The following is a 20,273-nucleotide window of genomic DNA, read 5'->3' on the forward strand; positions in this document are numbered from 1 at the left end:
ACGTTGGAGGAGGATGTGGTGGATGGATGAAGGCGGTGCCAGGTGGATGAGAAGAGCTGTTTATCATTTCGCTTGCACACAGGAAATGGACAGTCCACAATAAATTCTAGAGACCTTTACTTTGCATCAGACTCGAGGAGAAATAAGTGGAGGGGTTTCATCCAATACGATACCATATCAGTCCAGATCATGTAGCCAGTCATCATATGGACGATGACCGGGGGAATTCACCACAAGCTCTATCTCCAGTTGTGTCTTCACATGCAGGAAGGCCGCGTGCTTTCCCACCTGCTGCATCATAAACTCAACTTTTTTAGTCTAACAGTTGCACAAGCAGTCAGCGGAAAGGAGGTCAAGTGTTAGACTGCGTCTCCTGATTAAAGGTCATATTACTGTCTCCACTCTGTTGAGACTACAACATGATGTTTGTCATGGGGCAGGGGGACGGTGAAGGACAGGAACTGGATTTTATTTTGAAATAGCTATTTCTAAATGCATCGTCTGGTAGTGCTTCTTCTACTGTGATAGCTGCTGCCTCATCTGCTGCGGCTACGACAACAGCTACTAATACTACTACTACGATCATTGCTGCATCTCAAACCGCTGTTAACACGACTGTAGGAACTAGAGTTGGGCCCACATTCCTATCGTTTGCAGCTGTATGATGTCAGAGCCCAACACAAGTACACACACTGACCTAACTGGTGCCAGCAAAGCGCTGTCTGGGTAAAAAGCATTTTTCTTTGTTTTATTAAATTAGGACTAGATCATTTCACCACACTTGCCCCAAAGCCTCTACGTCCCCGGTGATACTTAAGAACTCGACTAACTGGGCAGATGAGACACTTTGAGGACTGACTTTGTTGGCATCTTCCTATCTGAGAGGTGGGCTTGTTTTGTGAAGTCAGTTTTAAGCAGACTAAATATAGATGAGGTGGCGAATGATCCCGTGAAGATGTATAAGCAGTCTGCCGGGCTCCAGAGGGAGTGTGTCAGCCGGGGAAAATGGGCCATCAAGTTCCTGCTGTCGCCGCCTTAAAACACAATTGATCTCAGGCAACATGAGCACCTCTGCTCTCACTGCAGCGACTCCATTGTTGTGCTATTTATTAGGTGGTTTATTGGAGAAGTCTGGTGGTAGAAAAGCCAGGCTTCATTAAAGTGAGTAAGGCCGATAGCTGCGGTGGTAGTTGAGCATGCTGACCAAACAGTGCCTGCGTTCTCACAAGTTGTGGTCAGGCAGCTCCAGTACCTGCAGGTTGGAGGCGGTCTACATGTAAGCTGTGCAGCCCTGTGTGTTGATAGCATGTGGAAGTAAAAAGAGGAAAGCCTGGTGCTGTTGCCTTGATTTTGTTGTTGCAAACACTGCGACCACAGAGGACCGTATTGTTGTGATCGTCTCCTGTGATAACGCCCCTGTATCAAGCTTCAGTAATCTTATCTGGGAGCCATTGTTCGAATGTGTGCCTTGCTCACAGGCTTTCTGCTGTGCTGGCATGAGAGTCAACTTCAGGGACATTTTATTCCCAGACTCGGTCAATATATGACGGAAATGAAAAGTGCTAACCCTGTTTCCATTGAGTTTAAATAAAGGACATGCGTTTAGCCTGAACTCATTCATAAAACTGTTGGAGGGAAGAGAAGGTTCAAAGCCCGTCTCCCTCTCTGGGAAAGTTTTCTAGCCTTGGCGGTGGGGGCTACATTTTCCCCTTGTTTACTTCCCTCGTTTGTTTTTTTGGAATCTGTTTGGGCTGTTTTGTCTAGTTCATAACTCATAGGCTTCTTCTAAAGACGAGCCGTGTCTGTGCATGCTGGAATGCAAACACGTCGTTTCGCTCTCTCTGCCCAAACACACAAACCAGAACACACGCTCACACATTGAACAGCATGGGGGATGTTTTTCCGGTGCTTTGTATGGTCTGAGGAGATGAAAGCACATCATTAAAGTACAAAGTAGGTCTTTTGGGGTTTACTAGAAGGCATTTCTGTCTATTGTTAACCCCTGGCTGAAGGGATGACAGGAAACTGGAAGTATTGTCTTCAGGGTTGCTGTTCAATTTACCTTACCTGACATGTCAGTGTTTGTGAATTTATTTTTACAGTCATTTAGCTGGCCTGGTATCCTGATGAGACAATAGACTACATGCATAACACTGTCAGAATACAGAAGTAATGTGCATGTGTAGAGACCATGTAAGTGTTCATGTTGATCGACACGTCCCTGCTTGTAGGATTTGAATGGTTCTGAATTCGGCGACCTCTAGTGGTAGATTAAAAAAAGACATAAACAGAAGATTGGTACACATTGGGATCAGTTTTTCATTTGCAGTGTCAGAGTACATCTTCAAAAAGTAATTTCTGCTTCATGATGTTGCCTGAAAATGTTCGAAATTTTGACAGAAATATATAGAGAAAATAAATCATGTTTGCAAGCAAAATTGCATTTACAGTTTAACTTGAATATAAAACGGTGAGATGTCGTCTAACATCAGCTCATTGCAGATAAACTGTATGTTATGATGTGTTTATGTCAGTTGAGAAGCATTCGACACGTTCAATACATGCAATGCAAACATCAACAAAATAAACAATATATATGTGTATATATGTGTATATACATATATATATATATATATATATATATATATATATATATATATATATATAAAACCTTGTGCACATTGATTAAGTAAAAGTTGGATGCCCTCAGTTTAATATTTATGGAAAACTTAGGGAGGTTGAAGTTTGAAAACGGACTTAAAAAAAAAAATCCTCTCTAACCACCAGGTATGCAGTTTAATTGTAGTTTAGGACCTGTGCACTGCATGTCCTGCCGTCTGTCTTTGTTTCCAGACTCTCTCCACACTGTCAGCTGCCATATTTAGGCCAATCTCAGCCAATCAGATTGTCTGTTTACACTGTGTTTTTACAGTCAAATATACTGCTGTGATCACAGCAGTATATCATTTCTTTTGTGGAGCAGAATGCAAATTGCTGAGGCTCGGTACATATCTGCAGCATCAGTGAAACTGCGCATGTTAGCTGACATGTAGGAAACACACTATCAGCTGTCTAGCAGGAAAACACGCTTCCGCTTGTGTGAAAGAGAGCGAAAGAGAGAGCAGCACTGAGAGTGAGTGAGTTGTGGATTCAGCGCTAGCCTCCTCCTCCTCCTCTTCACCCCTCCCTCTCCTGTCTGTTTTCTGGGTGCTTTTGGATGTGGTGGATCCAGTGTTTATTTGGCCAGTGCTTCTCTAGTGCTAAATGTGAGGCCGTTTTTAAACACGGGTTTTCTTAATCTGAACTAGCCTTTTCTCAGTTTCTACCCCACTGACGGTTTGGTGCTTTTTAGCAGTCAGCCACCTCTGCTAGACTTGAACTCTCCCAAGATGATTAGCATGACTCTGTTAAAGGTGTTTGTTTTTGAGACACACTTCCCTTAATGAACTCGGTACAGTATTTCCACTACCAGGCATATTAAAACCCAGCTGCTTCTCCATGAACCTCCTTTGAAGTACACTTTGTCCCAGCTCTTTTAAAATACAACCAGAGTTTGGTTGTGAAACATCCTGTTTCTATTACATATCTTTGTCACAATCCGTCCAAACAGTTTAACACATTTGACGGGTCATTGCAAAAAAAAAATTAGTGTTTAAAACTGTATGTACTGTACATACATATTAAAGGTACATGGTGTATTGTAATGCTTTTACTCCCAAGCCTGTATTGGCACCGGCCCCAAAAATCTAGTAGCAGTCAGGTTTGCCTTCTTTTTTATCATCTTTTTTATTCGATTTTAATCTTTTTATATAGTTTTGTTTGTTTTGTTATTTTGTTGTTCATTGACTTCTCGTATTGTTTTCTTGTGTTGCATAAAAACCTAATACAAACTGCTAAAAATGATAATAACAATAATACTAAGCCATCAAGACTGACCAGACACCTTTTTGCTGGAGATTGGGTGCAAGGTTCGAGAGTCTGCTGTATAATCATTATATCAGTGATGTATTACCCAAAGTGTCACTGTGTTAGAAAACACACTCAGAGTCAGTGCAGCATGAAAGGCAGGGAAATGTAATGAATGGAGGAAGGTATTGAAAGAATAAAGGAAGGAGAGTTGAGAGGGAGGAAATAAAGCGGTGATATCGTGATGGGCTGAGGCAGTAAGTGGTGATGGATGCGCAGCACCTTGGAGCTGAAGCTTTGTTGTTCAGATGGATTGTGTTTCTGTGTAAGTGTGTTTACAGTAAAATGACTTGTGCAATGCAGGAAATGGTCTGTATAACTGATGAATTCCTTCGGCCTCTGTCACACATACAGTCGTACGTAACGTAGAGCAGTAGGACCGGACATACTGACAAAGAATAGCACAGATCCACTTTATGTATTGTGAACGCTATGTAAAGTAATGGGGGAAAGAAAAGAGGTATTTTTGATCAGAGTAAGGGAAAGTCACAGGAACCCAGCTCAGCACCGAGGTCACTTTATCCCGTCTGACTTGTGTGACCCAGTGCCAGTGCTTAGGGCTTAAGGAAGCCCAGTGACTACTAGTCCCTGCTGATGTCTGTCTAATCTCTGCTATGATTAGCTACATACCATCATGTACTGAGTGCAGACACCCACTCTCACTTGGTGCACACACTAATCTGGAGATGGCTGAAGAAGGCCGGGGACCACGCACTTGCTTGTGGTTGAATCCCTGGTTTGAAAGTGAATGAGGAAAAGTCTCCGTTCTTTTAACTTATACTGCAGAGATGTCTATAAGGACCGATGATAGAGACATTTAGATCTTTCACAAATTTTTGCAAATCACCTTAAAACTTAAAAACATGTACTAAACACACACCTGTCTTCTATTTTTTTTTAGACTTCCACTCACAGCAGATCTTTTGATTGACAGTAAACACCCACTCACACACAGCAGCTGGGCATGTCTCTCCACATGTAAAGCTGAATACATTGAACAGATGATAGCATCGTGCTATAGCATGCATCTCCGACTCTTGATTGTCTTTTCAACTGCTGCATGAGGCTCTAGTGTTCTGGTTTGTTTTTAAACTAATCTCTTTATGCTAACACGCCTGAAAACGCATATCATTAATATTAGCAAAAATATACTGTTCCAAAACTGTATTGATAATCACGTAACGTTTGTGTTTCCCCTTTCTGTTGTAGTCGTGGATTTAGCTTTTGATTAAAAATTGTCCCATCAGGCACTAGTTCTTATGGCAAAATACTGAAAAATATTTATAGATTTAATGAACATACAATTGGAACTAAATAAGTGTTATAGTGTTATATGTTGGCATGTACATTACCATTTTGGCTCCTTGTAGTTTGCGTGTGCAGCCCTTTGTTTTGAAATCTTGGCTTTGAAACAGCCAATCAGACCTTCTGATTTGAGTCGTACTTGGTGTATTTGATCTGTGAGAAACCCCCCTCTTGTTTTTTAAGCAGTCAGTACACAAAGATAAAGTAATAGAAGATAACAGCTGTGAAGGCACCTAAACACACCTACCTGTCCTTTGGGGATTGTGTCATTAGCTTTATTGTGTTTACTTACAGCAGTCATTGATTGCCTCGACTAAAATCACAAAGTACGGTGATACACGGCTACTCATGAACCCCTTACCCTGACCCAGAACCCGGAGGCTGTCAGGGCTGGTAATTATAGGGGCTGCTTTGTAAACCAGGCACATCCATGACTGCTTTTAGTGAACAGTCACACCCATCCCTGGAATTCCTGGAAGAGAACATTACTGGTTTGGCTGTGTTGAAGTGCCTACTGTAATTATGTGGCCTTTAATTGTGCTCTGTTAACACCGTCAGATTGGGATGAGCTGTGACCACGGACTCCGATGGATCTGCTGTTTGGGGATTTGAAGCTGCTTGGATTCAGTTGGAATAGTTCATCTTTTGTTGTAAAGGCTTTTTCCATCATACCAGTCGACAGTGATCACAGCAGACTTGCAAAAACAAAACAAAAAAAAGGAAAATACAGTTTTCTGTGTTTGTCAGGGTTGCAAGGAACTTCATATTGTATGAAAAAGTATATTGCTCAGTATAGAGAGTATAGAGTAGCTCTCAATAGGGAAATGTGGCATGGGCTGAGAGGCACGGCTTACACTTTGTGGCACGCACACAAAACCAGACAGCAGTGTTTCTGAAGCGGTTTATAGTTTTGTTCTTGCAACATGGCAGAGAACCCTCCTGCTTCAATAACATAATCCTGGTCGAGGCAGATGGCTGCCCACCAAGGAGCCTGGTTCTGTTGGAGGTTCCACCTGTTAAAAGGTAATTTTTCCTTCCCACAGTTGGATGTTTTCCTTTCTGTTAAAGTGGAGTTATTTCCACCAAGCGCTCGCTCACATGTTGAATAGTTGGGTTCCTTTCTCTAATGTTGTACTGTAGCTGAGATATAGGAAGCAAGGTTAATGCATCAAACATTCGGGCCTTGAATTCTGGTTGTGATAAGCTGGCCGACATGTTTTAAGGCTGCCACAGGGGTGCTGTCGGTCATTAGCACAGCCAACCAGGCTGGTTTGCCACAAGGTGAATGGGAATCTTATACTCTGCCTCCTTCGTCCTCTCCATCAAATTCCAGGGATATTTCTGTCTTCCCTCACCAAACAAACACACAAACACAAAGACTCAGGAATGTGGACAACTCCTTCTGATGCAGTGTGTGTGTGTGTGTGTGTGTGTGTGTGTGTGTGTGTGTGTGTGTGTGTGTGTGTGTGTGTGTGTGTGTGTGTGTGTGTGTGTGTGCGCGTGTGCGTGCGTGCCTGGGAGGTCATAAAGGGTTCTTAAAGACTTACATTTCACAGGTTTTGATTCTCTCTGAACAGCTAAATGTACCCACCAATTAAAAGGACACGTTTAGACTCAAAGCAAAGTGAAGTAAGTTTTTAGATAGTTGCAGAATTCCTTCAAAACCAACCTATTTGAAACTGAGTCTATTGATTTAGTTTGTAGGTTTGAGATATCTAACTCAAAGAGCAGCTCAGTCCAGGTAATACTGAACTGGTGAAGGGTCTGTTGATATGGAAACTCTTGTCATAATGGCTCATCCTATTCTCAATTGGTGAATGAATTAGTGATTTGACATTAGATGAACAATAAAGGTTCTGTTTTTTCAACTTTTCATTATTTTTTTTACAACATTTACTTAGAAAAGAAGAAGAGGATGTAGCACTTACGAGCAGCTGTGACGGTGCTTACTGGAAACAGTAACAGTGCCGTCAGTGGTTGAGACCGTTTCCTTGTTTACTGGATTTTGACATTTTCCAAAAATGAGGCAAATTGTTAGAAGGATAAACACTGTAAATATAAAGGATATAAACTGGCCTGGTTTGTAAAGTGTGAATTACCACAGAAAACATGCCAGGATGTCAGCATATTTACTGTAAATAGTTTATCATAATAACGTAATATGTATATATATATACACACACACACACACACACACACACACACACACACACACACACACACACACACACACACACACACACAGTGTATGTGAATCAGTGTGTACAATGTTATTGGTTTGTTTACATATTTCTAAATATTTTTTGAGCAATATGCTCCCAATGATCTTTTTGCATTGTTTAACACACCTTTAATGCTTTAAAAAAAAACAAAAAAAAAAAACACATGAAGAGACACACTAACACCCTCTATTAGGAGTCTTTTTTTTCTGTTTTTCTGCCTGCATTTTATTTACACTGAAAAAAAATGTATGTTCTGTGAATGATTGCATTAGGTTGTGTCAGTTCATGTAGTGTGTAAGCCCTTCTCCTTGTCCCATTACACAGTGAAAGAGTTCTTGAAAGGTTGGCATGTAGAGTTGGTATTAAAGCCAAATCTTCTGTGGCTAAGGTTTCAGCACTGTTGTTGTTTGGCCAAGACATAACTCTCAGAAGTGAGAGTCTTATTGTTCCCATTGTTGTTTCTCCAACTCTCTTTGTCTCTCTGGAACTGTAGCCATTGTGATATCCGCCCTTGTCTTAACATATCATGGAGCTGCAGGTATCAGGAGTTGGCTAATGTGAAAGCTCCTGGTAAACCTCGTCCACCCTGTTGTTGTGTGGCCTGAGTGGAGCCCCTAGGGGCACCAAAGTATTTGATTAGTCTTGTCTTTTCCAGTTCAGTCAACAGAGGGATGCCAGGAATTCCTTTTGTCTGTAGTTATCCTGTAGCGTCAGCTGGTCTGACAGATGTTTGTTCCCAACAAGTTACACAAGGTTAACCATCAGCTTTGTTTATACTAGCTTCAGGAATATTTTTCTGTTGTCGGTTTAAATGCTTTGACTATTGTAACTGCTAGCATTATGATTATGATCTGCCCCACCAACAATCATTGTTGGATGTCTGATAAGGGCTGTTGTGTCCTGGTGACTTGGTTAAAGTCATTTGAGAAAAGATGCTTTAAAAGGATATTTAAATACCAATATTTTCCGCCTTTTATGGTCCCTGAATTTAAATAGTGTTTCACACCACATGGAATATTTTGGTGCACAGTCTATTCAGGGCCTTGTGTTTGAGACACAACTAACTGCACATGTCAAGTCCTGTCTGATCCTCCAAGAGTCTCTCTGTGTACTTCCACAAATGGATCATGAAAACAATTGGTAGTGTTTGCAGGTGGGAAGCCAGTGAGGGATTATGCCCTTTTAGCTGCACTACCTTTCCAATGATTGATGGGTGGGGCAGCTCATGGAGGGTAGCGGGACCTTGAGGGGTAATACATCTGCAAAATGGAGGCCACTAAAGTATCAAATAGACGTCTAGTGTGCATAAAGACAATAGTACAAGTCTATTGAACATTAAAAACTATGTAGAAAAAGTGGGGACGTTTTTTTTTTTTAGAAAGGTATTGCTGTACACTTGTTCTACAGATGTAATGGTATGGGTATTGGTCTAGAAGTGTTCAGTACACAATATTTTTTTCAGTATGAAATTTCTTGGTTCTGTATGCCTTGTGAGTAAAACAATTAACTATCAGAACACCGTACTTTTGCTCCGAGAACAAAAATCCAAGAGTGCGATTTTCAAATGGAACATTTTGGAAATGTCCTTGTCCATTCGCTGTAGAAGGCTGGCAGGTTTTGCTTCGACAGCTGCGCAGACACTGTGCACATTTTGTGATGTTTAGTTTTGAGTTTTAATCGGCCAGCGCGGTCAGAACCTGCGACGTCTCTGGTCCAGTCCGGTGTAGTGTGGCACTAATGTTATGAAACAACTATACAGTTCCTACTAACTTTCTATATACCAGAGCTTACCAACCTTTGTTGTCAGGCATATCCACACAACCCTTGAGATGAACTTGAATAGCCCATTGCTGCCATTTATTCCAATCGTTTATGATTTACTTTTACATCTGTTCCAGCTGTTTATCCATTAATTAGAGCTACTTACAGTAACCATTTACCCATTACTTTAATTATTTCGACCGATAATCCATTAATTAAGGGTAGATATTTAAACCATTCAAGCATTACTTTTAACTTAATATTTCATCTGTTTATCTATTATTTTTATGAGTATTTAATAAATATGTTTCAGCAATTCACTCATAATTTTTGTCTTGCTGTTGCCTTGATTTTATTTTCTTGTTTAAGCCAATTATCCATCATGTTTAGCTACCATAATTCTTTAAACACTTGTGCCTGCTTGCTAATGCATGCTCAGGTGTTAAAGCACACTTAATAGTGGGATATATTTAAATCGTAAATACGATTCGAGCTTCTCTGCAGTCCTTCTCTTCCACGTATCCCCAAGGAACTGCAGACGTTGCCCTCGGGTGACTGGTTCCCTAGACCTGTCCTCGACCCTCACACACTACAGGTACTAAGCAAGCATAAAACATATATTTCATCTGCGGCCTCTGAGTGCAGTCCATCTACGTGTGATGTGATGAGATAACAGGCAGTAGGGTCCTTTTGAGGGCGTGAGATAGACAGAGAAGCATATTCAGCTTTTCATCACTGACGGGGATGATGCCCTGTTAATGTTTTCCCTCTGAACAGACTGTAATTATCAACAGGAAGCTTCAGACCACACATGTCCAGTGGGACTTCTCTTCACACTGGGAGGAGGGAGGAAGAAATCCGGTGTTATATTTGATGTTACTGTCACTGCGCAAACCACAGGTCTTTACCTGAACTATACAGCAGGTGCTTAATGTGAATGATGCCTGTACTTGTTGTTAAACTGACTTTGACATGTGATTCTTCTAATTTAATTGGGTAAGGACCCATTTGGGCTCTGTTATTCCCATCTAAGTGCTATGCAGGTTTTAAAATAATGAAAAAAAACCCAAATGTAAAACATTGTGAAAATATTTTCAAGATTGCTCGACAACATTACATAACTAAGAGACTTCCCAGAAGTCCTCTGTAACTCTTGGTACATTGTGCTATTTTGTTAGAATATAGAGATTTTGATTGTTCATGGATGTTGGCAGCCCAAACACAAACACAGCTGTTCCGCTTGATGGTGTCCTCTCTCTTTATTGTTGTCTCTGTTGCTCAGAGCACTTTACGAGCAGACTGTGTGTCAAACTGGACCGACTGGCAGGTTTTCACGTCTGTGGCTACCTCTTGCTCGTAACCAGGTGAGCTGGCCGGCTGGTTGTGATGTCTGGTTTCTACTGGGAGGCTGAAGGGATGAACAGGACAGCACTGGTCAGCCGTGTAGAGCCGTGAATGGACTGAATGAATCGAGAGCCTTGTTCTGCTGATGTGAATCGGCCTGTATACACCACACACAGACTTCTGACCGACTGGTTTTCTGAATGACTGATTCAGAGACTGAACCTGAGCACGGACAGATTGTCTGGACAAAACAGAACATGCTTTGTATGAGACTGGAAACACAGCAATATTGTTGTGTTTTCTGTACATCATCAAGTGGACTGTACTGGTGTGGTTTTATTTCCCCGATTCAGCCTGAGTGCTGCAACACAGTGGGATGATGAGCGGTGTGTGAAATTTAGAAAAGAGGGCGGGGACGACTCCACAATCACTGAATTCACAGTTGCACACCAAACCTTCTGAAGAACGGGGAAAACAGAGTCTGCATGGAAACATCAGACATTTCCCAGTTTTTAATGGGCCTTTGAAGCTTCTGTTGTTTTGAGTATTTTAATAAATAATATGCAACCTACACCAATAAGTTCATAGTCTAAAAGTAAGTGCTGCGTGGGAAAGAACGTGATGCACACTTGACAGTACAATAGTATGATTATTTTTTTTTTTTTTTTTTGGCATGCTCTGCTGCAGGAAAAGGCAAAAATATGAAGGAAAATTACATCCAAACCGATGCAAACAAAGTGCTTATCAATTGACCGAAAAGTAATCGACAGATATTTTATTAATTGATTAACTGCAAAAATGAAAACTCAGCCCTTGTCAGGCTCCACTTCTCAAGACCGAGTTTTCTGCTTATCTTTATCATGTACTGTATAATGGTAAACACAGTGTGTCCCACAGGTGGAGAATTTACTCGTGGTGGTGGGTGGTGCACCGTGTGCATGCAGAGACTCACACATTTAGAGGGGGAGAGTGTAACCCAGGTTATTTTCTGTAGCTACACTTTACAGATGCCCCCTGAATGCTTCACATGCAAACCATTGAGTATATAATTGATTTAGTATTTTGTTTAGCATTCTTGGTGGGAAATGTATATGTTTGGATGCCCTCTCTGTAAACTCAGGATTTTTTTGGGTGAATGGGACAAAAAACAACAACAACCTTGTTATGGACTTTTGGATTTCCTAATCATGTCAAGTCATGTGTATTTAAATATCCCCAAATCACTAGTTTGAACTTGAACCATGAATTTGTTGAATAAGGTACTATGGTTCTGTGGAAAACTGCTGCATGTAGATACAAGAAAGAGAGAAAGAAATTCCATGTCTAAATAACAAAACCTGGTGAAATTGATGCATTGTTATTGATGCTCCAATAATAATATAGAAACAGGAAGTGTGCATCCAAATTGTACTTTCCTCTGTGAAAATCTCTAGTGATTCAATAGTCATAAAGTTTCAGATGAGGGATCTGAGATTGTTTTAATGTTCTCTTTTTAACATAACATGACAGCACATTGAAGTAGAAAAATTAAAATAAGGAAAACTAAAATTGGTCAAACTCATGAATCAGACGATTTTTTTATTATTATTGCATTAAAGGTATTTTTCGTGCATAAAAGAAAGGTCCATAACCAGTTACTGTTTAGACCACTAAGAGTGTGTTGTTCGAAAAAAAAAAAAACCCTGATGTTGAGGGTTGAACCTGTAAAATATTAACTGAATCAAAGCCAATACAGATCTCTATCTGTGTTTGTGAGTCAACTGCGCTGTCATCAGTCTAGACATCGGCCTTTCCCTGCTATTGTTGTGCTGCGCTGCTGAGTAGTATAAACAGCTAAAGCCTGGAGCGTCATCACCACAACTAAGTGTCTGTGTGGGACATCCTGTTCCTCTCGCCCTGAGGATGGGGGCTGAAACCAAGGATTAACAATGAGCCAGGCTTTTAATTCTTACTTGATCAGCAGATCAAGCTGCTGGAGAGAGGGCGAGAGAGGGGAGGGGGGGGGTGAGCGAGAGAGGGAGGGAGGCAGAGGGGGGGGGGGGGCAGGGTGTGAAGATGCTAACTTTATGCCATAGCTGTGTGTGTTTACAGTTGAAGCTGTTTGTAAATGAATAAATGATACAACTTCTCAGGTAAAGTTCCCACCTGCCGATTAAAATGAAGATGCTTAGCCACCTGAGCAGGCTCCCTTAAGGTGGATCAGCTGTTCTCATTTTAGTGACAGAACTCAGCCGTTATAAGCTGAGTGTGGACAAATGTCTGGCTTTATTGGCAGTTTTAGATTTCTTTCCGCTGAGTTATTAAGAGTCACTTTACTATTGTAAACATTACTTTCGCTGCTGTAGAAACAATGTTTTGTCCTGAACTGGACCAATAAGAATATGTTGAGGATAAAAATCAAATCGTCTCTGCACCTGTCCCGACAGCTGCCTGCTGGATCCAGAAGAACAGTAGGAAGATGAGAAAATCATTTTAAATCCTTTCACTATTAGCCTTAATTTGCCATTTGATTTGTAATAAACTAAAGATTACTGTATGTACTGTAGTGTACTGTAATGTTATTTTCTTTTTTCTTAAAATTTAATTTATGAAATTGGTATTGAAAAAGTATCAACCAGGCACTGATATCAATGTCAATGTTCAACTGTACTCTTTCCACCTGTCACTTTCATAGTTTAACCAGCCAGCAAAATATTTACAATTAAATACAACTCTGAAGTTGTATTTGATTCTAACTTGTGTTTTTCCACTCGTAAAAGTTTTTTTTTTTTTTTTTAATAGATCAGCTCAGAGCCAAACCACAGGCGTTTTCCCGCCGTTTGGCTTCTGACCGGTGTGAGTGTCCCAGCATGCCTCCCTGCTGAACTGGTATTTCTGTTTCCCTGGAAGCTCTCTATTGGGTCCTTGACCCACAACAGCAATCTTTATCCCACAGCCAGAGAGCTCTGCAACGACACAATGGAAAACTCTTTCACTAAATGGACACTAGCAACTCCCTAACTACCTATAGTGACTTTCTACAACCCACCACTTAACTCGAAAACACCCCCATTCAAACTTAGGGAAGGACACAGCAAGCAGTAAGAAATGTAGATCAATTTATTAGTGGAATTTTATTTAAAAAAATTACAATCAAATAGACAATCAAATTCCTTGTTGATTAGCCAGTGAAACCCTCAAATGAATAATACTGCTTTACAGGAATAGGAAGCACAACCTGTTTATATGCAAATGCTGCAATAACAGTGGCAGCCACCTTAGTCAGCAATCAACAAGCTCTGATCAAGTAGCACCATTAGATGAGTGTCAGTTGATTTGTCGTTTGTATTTTCCACTTTTATTCACCCATGTTTTGACAAAATTCCCGTCCTTCGATTAACCAACGAATTGTCCGAGATTCTGCTGACATCACTAGAAGGGAGTCCAGTCGAGCAAGCTACACAAACAGTCAGCCAAACATGCAGACACACAGGCACAATCTGCTGTGTCTGGTAACTTTCCACAGTTGAGATTAAGGGAGCACAAACACCAAACACACGACCAGCAAGGATCCACCCGACAACGTCTACCGAGGTTCTTTACTAGAGACACTCGATGGTAACCACACATACTTCATCACTCAGCAGGCTGCCCGTATGACAGTTTTAGTAGTCAGTTGGATGTTTAGAGGCGAGTAGAGCATGGTGTCAAATAGATGGATTGACAGGAGTAATTGTTCTGTCGTTGATTACCAAACTGCATTCTGAGAAAATAAAGAGGACTTAGAATAATCTCATCTCAAATTATTATGAGCTTCATATATTTTAAACTGATATACTTTCTTATTCCCCACCAGCTCATTTCTGTTTGTCAGTTTGTGTTGTCTGGCTCCCCCAGCTGGCAGCCCTGCCGGGTGAGTGGGTGTGTGAGGAGGTAGTGAAGGGGGAGGGGGGAGGGGGGGGTGACATGTTATGTTAAATGGTCTTTTTAGTTTCTTCCTCTTCCACCACCCTCTTAACTCCATCTTATACCACTTCCTTCTCCACCTCTCTGCTTCTTCTCCCCCCCCCACTTCTTTTGCATCTCCTCCCTTTGAAATTCACTCTCTTCATCCTCCATCTTTAACACTTCCTCTTCCTCCTCTGCCTCCTCTCCCTCCTCCACTTCCATCTCTGTCCCTCGTGCTGCAGCTCTCTATCAACCTGTCTCTAAAAGTGTAGTAAGGGGGATAAAAGCTGGGATCCATTATGTTGCTGAGGTTCAGTGGAATGCTGATGTGCGCTACTGGATGCACCCACCGACCCCCCCACCTCGGCCCACCCTGCACAGTCACAGAGTTGTATTTTAGGACTAGCAGATCCAGTCTGAGCCAAACTTCAGGCCCAGATTCTCTCCTTCTCCTCCAACTCTCTGCGGGGCCAGACGCTGTACAAAATAACACCTTTCCAGCTCCCATCACCCCGTCGCAAGAGGTCAGTGGGCGAGTTTGAGTCGTGGGTCGGCGGGGGGCTCGGAGCAGAGAAAGAACATTCTGTGCCAGCGAAACGCAGCACTGGTTTCCTCCCGCTGAGCACCAAGCGACCTGCTGAACGGTTGGTGGGACCACACGGTCTGAAGGTTCTGATTGGCTTTCGTGTCAGTCAGGAGGCAGGCTTGAAGGTCATCTCATGGTCACTGCCTAATAGGGGGAAGGACCGCAGATTCATATTGTCCCCCAAGAGGAAATAACGGCCCTCACACAGATTCAGTGTTCATTTTTGGTTTGCAGTTGACATCACAATTAGGAATTTCCTAAACAGGTGTGCTGGATTGGTTTCATCAGTGATGGCATGTTGTATTTGGTTGATATCAGACTAATATGTTAGGTCAGAACATAAAACTCAGTAGTTTATGGGTAAAGATTTTGACACCACAAACGGATCACTGGCAGCTTTTGTGGGAGTCAAGATGGTGCAAAATGGCTACTTTAAAAAAATCTTTTTGCCTTGTAAAACAAATAGGGATACCTATTAGGGATGGATCAATATTCAAATAGTCATTAACATATGAAATATTGATTTGTATATGCGACTATCCCTCTTCCTTATTTCCCTGGTTTTAATGGCGCCTGGTTGTAATGCAGTACTCCTGTCAGAAGGTGGCGGTAATGCACCTAAAACAGTTGATTTGTTCTGAGCGATTTTCAAACAGTATTTTTGCTTGAAATGCACATCCTTAGTACCCATCAAGCAATCATTTCTATGAAGATAACAGTGGAAGGGCCTGATTTATTAAAGGTTTGCATGTGTAAAATCACGTGCAAACTTCACACCACCCGCCAAAAAAATGTCCAAGCAGATGTACTAACGAGGTGCAGTGAGGACTGCGTCTTTCAAATGTGCAATTTAACACATGTTGTCCATATTGCGCGTTTGCCTGCATGCATATGTACTATTGGGCTTTTCTACTCCAACGTGTAAAATACTGGGAGGGAACATGCAAATACATACATCTAGCTCCCGCAATGATATTTACTAAACCTGAAAGGAGAAATAGGAGAAATAATTGTTGTGTATTTTAGTACGACTGAAAAAAACCCGTATTAATCAGGTGCGCAAAAGTGGAGAATTCTCTGCTCTTGGCTGCTCCTGTTGTGGTGAGAAGGAGACGAGGGAAACTAAAGAATGCATAGAGAACATAGTTTTACTCCAGCTTAAACATTTCTCAGATGTCAGAGGCAAAAAACATATTTAGACATATCGTTTGTCCAGCGATGACATTTCTGAGTTATTGAATGAACTGAATGCTGATTGACAGCCAACAACAAGGAGGAGCCATGTAATACCAGAAATTATAAAACTTATTACGACTCATATATTCTACCCAGTCCCGTTATCTAGGTGTGCTGCCAGGTCCTCAATGTGTCCCGCAGAATTCACGGGTACATAATGTCCCCGAGCAGTCGCGAGACACTGAATGAAAAGTCATCTGCTCAACAGAAAGATCTGGACCTGCTGATCGGTGTTTGTTAGAGGATCTCATCCACCATCCCTCCTCTTTTATTTGCCGACGCTTAATTCTGTTGGTTTTTTTCAGCTAATATCTTGCGTCTTCTTATAATTTCATCGATTGATCTTTTTGTTTTTCCCACGGCGTTGACTTCCTGGCTGATAATCTTCCATATAGCCTTTTGTTCTTGTTATATTAATATTTATTCATTTCAGTGGGATCAGATTTCCTTTTCCTTTTTCGGTCGCTGTTTTCCATTGCTGGAATTGCTTTAACACACGCAAACACCTCATTTATAAAGAACGATTTTCACCTGATATCAAAAATATAATTACTTTTAATAAATCACCCGCAAAAGGGGTGCAAAATAAATGTGCAAACTTTTGGAATAAACACGCAATTTAGTACCCGTTATTTGAGATCTTAATAAATCAGGCCCTAAATGTGCATTGTGTGGAAATTCAGTAAATGTCACTTTTGATCAATGTACTTAATTACCGGATATTAGAGCTGCAATGATAAGCAATTTGATTGATTGGTCAATCGCCAGAAAATTAATCAGCAGCTATTTTGACTTTTAAATCCCAGTACTGACTGGTTCCTTGGTTTCCTCAGTCCTCCTATCTTTGGGTTTTGGGTGGTTGGTCAGCCAAAACAAGCTTCTTAAATTTCACTTAGGTTGGACTTATTTCCATTTAATGTAGCAAATGATTAATGACAAAAATAAGCAACATGTTAGTTGATATTGCATATAAAAAGGATTTTCAGCCAGATGCTGCTTTTTGGCATATTGGCATCTTGCAGAAATTGTTTGAATGACGCATTCATAACCCCGTGGTTCATGTAAAAAATGATGTGTTGAAAAATAAAGTAAATGTTATTTGCAGCCATTTTTCTGATACAGTCTCTACTCCAAACTGACATCTGTTTTTGGAGGCTCTTTCTTAAAGCGCCTCACAATCAGCTTCCAGCTCCTTCAGCATCCATTTATCCATTTTAAACACAGCAATATAAGTCTTTATAGAGAAATTACTGACATATAAATTAGAGGATGCAGCATGTCCTTGTGTCCTCTGGCCTGCTGCCTTAAAGTTTGTTGAACAGAGTGGTTGGCGGCAGCATGTTGAAACGTGTTTCGGGGTTTTATCACTCAGCATCTTGAAAACAACACACGGTTTGTTCCAACTTCACTTTGTTTGGTTCCTGTTTAAACACAGCCGCTGGTTAACCAGAGTGGATGACATCATCAAAGCTACAGTTTCTTAGGTCATCGGGTTGCTTCTGCTTCGGATCCCTATCCCTTTGTTTATGCCAGACAGCACACACACGCTAACACACACAAATAATTTCAAGCAGTGATTTACAGTGTTTCCATAGCAATTAGTATTTGTTTCTGTGTCAGACAAACAGCTCATGTCTCTGTTTGTGCCGTCATATTGAACCAGTGACCTGCTGACATTAGACCTGGGTTCAAAGTTGATGCTCAGCTGTGTGCTGATGATGAAGGTGTCAATGAGTGAAATGAGCTGCTTTGTTGTTTTGTTTCTCTCTTGCTTGATTTAAATTCTCCTGCCGTAGAGACAACGTCCACCACGAGGTGTGGCCGCTCTCCGTACGCACGTTAGTGCAGGTTTTTTTTTTTTCTTCTTCTGGAGCTCCTCAATCGTTTTTTTCCTGTCATCAGTTACAATATCCTCTTATTTAGAGGGACACCACAGCAACTGGAGGAGTTATTTGTAGCCGTGCTCGTCAGAAAACCCGGAGTGGGGGATGCTTTTATCACTGGATCTGGGATGAACCTCACGCAGCACACTGGGCTCATCAACAGTAACAACTGCGTCTGATAAACTGACAGGCTGTTTGTTGGATCTGGTTTTGTTTGCCGTGTTTACATTTTTAAGACAAAAGCAACAAAGATGCAAATGTGGTTGGTTGGATTTGAAGCACCCTGAACGCCCTACTCGTGAGTTCATCTTGGTGTTTTACAAGCTCCAATCTGGTGTGTGTGTGTGTGTGTGTGTGTGTGTGTGTGTGTGTGTGTGTGTGTGTGTGTGTGTGTGTGTGTGTGTGTGTGTGTGTGTGTGTGTTCATACATCCTCCAGTAAATGCAAATCATTTGTTCAGGACTGCAGCCATAGTGTCATGCCGGAGGTTTTTTCAAGCCGAGGACCGACTGCTTGTGTTTATTTGTTGCACCTTTATGTTTGCCGCTTTACTGAAACTTGTGTTTGATGTAGATTTGCAACCACTGGAACGGGGGACATTTAGGATAATGTACTGAACTGCAACTTATAGATCTGTTGAACTGCACTGGGTTATACAGACGTGTTCCTAATATTTTGGCCCGTCCCATTTAAATGAATTGGGATTGACAAAATATTGGGAACACCTCTCAGTATAACCCAGGGCATTTTAACAGCACCGTCAATTATAGTCTCAAAAATGACTATGAAAGAAAAAAATCTGCTGCTCTCAATCAGACTGAATAACAAGTGATTATAATCCTTATGAAGGGAGGATATATTGCTGGCTGATTGGTGTATGTACTCTATCTATAATATGACTGTTCTGATGTCTATTAATCACCACTGTTTTGTAAAAAAAAGTTTAACTTTATCTGCATCCTCTCTCTCTGTCTCCCCACCAGAGTGCCCAGAGAAGTGTATGCGGCGAGCATGCACAGTGGACGGCGAGTGCTGCCATCCTCAGTGTCTGGGCAGCTGCACGGTCCCCGCTAGTGACACAGCATGCGCCGCATGCATGCATTACTACCACCAAGGACGCTGCGTGGCCGACTGCCCTCCAGGCACCTACAAGTTCGAGGGCTGGCGCTGCATCAACGCCGAGCTTTGCTCCAAAGTCCACCTCCCTGACTACGACAGCTTCATCATCCACGGAGGAGAGTGCATGTCCGAATGCCCGTCTGGGTACACGCGCACCGCACCCAACAGGTGAGCTGCAGTTCACCCTGAAGGAGCGGAGCCACAGGTTATTGTTGGACTAATATTGGTACCAAGTCCACACCCTGCAAGTCCTGTCCATTTAGAAAACTGAATTTACTGCTGCAATAAAGGGAAGCTTAGAGGCAACCAATCATCATTAGTGCCTGATTAGTCTCTGTTTGTCTGGTAAAATAAATAAAGTTGCTGGATAGATCGTTAGCTGCTTTTGGGAATCGCTGACGTAAAATCTTTCAGGGACAGAAATACAAAATACAAGGTCAGACGAGAGCTAAAAGAGTTTAGTGAATGGGTGTCTGTCAACAAAATTAAAACCGTCCCCCGCCTCTCTCCATCTCTCCCTGTCTGTCTGCAGTATGTTCTGTACAGCCTGTGATGGTCTGTGCGATAAAGTATGTGAGGAGAAGGTCATTGACTCCATGGATGCTGCTCAGTCTCTCAAAGGCTGCACTGTTATCAAAGGCAACCTGCATATCAACATCCGCAGAGGCCGTAAGTACCGCAGCGTACCACAGCAACACCACAGTTAATACTCACATTTCCACTTGAAGGAGGGCTGAAGAGATTCCGAGCTTGTGAAGGGAAATAAAGTGTTCTTTTAGTTACATACTGTTACAGTCAGTCTCTCACAAGGAATTGGTCCCAGATGGTCCCAGATTTCCCTGTCTGGGAAAGTTCGCTGGGAACCCTTTTCATAACATTTTCTCTATTTAGGAAGAAACATCCCTTTGTAGATTAAACATTTTTG

The 20,273-nt window shown here is 41.7% G+C and overlaps 1 protein-coding gene across 1 annotated transcript in view; it reads left to right on the forward strand.

Moving 5' to 3' along the window:
• LOC138213361 (insulin-like growth factor 1 receptor) overlaps positions 1–20,273 on the forward strand; it is a 51,636-nt gene that overhangs the window by 11,198 nt on the left and 20,165 nt on the right. Inside the window, exons 3-4 of the mRNA XM_069174416.1 lie at positions 19,213–19,516; positions 19,881–20,017. Coding sequence (XP_069030517.1) covers positions 19,213–19,516; positions 19,881–20,017 — 441 coding nt within the window. The remainder of the gene's footprint in view (positions 1–19,212; positions 19,517–19,880; positions 20,018–20,273) is intronic.

Source organism: Embiotoca jacksoni, unplaced genomic scaffold (genome assembly GCF_022577435.1).
Source record: "Embiotoca jacksoni isolate LCO1_2020_lvr unplaced genomic scaffold, fEmbJac1.0.p SCAF_6, whole genome shotgun sequence".
NCBI lineage: Eukaryota > Metazoa > Chordata > Actinopteri > Embiotocidae > Embiotoca > Embiotoca jacksoni.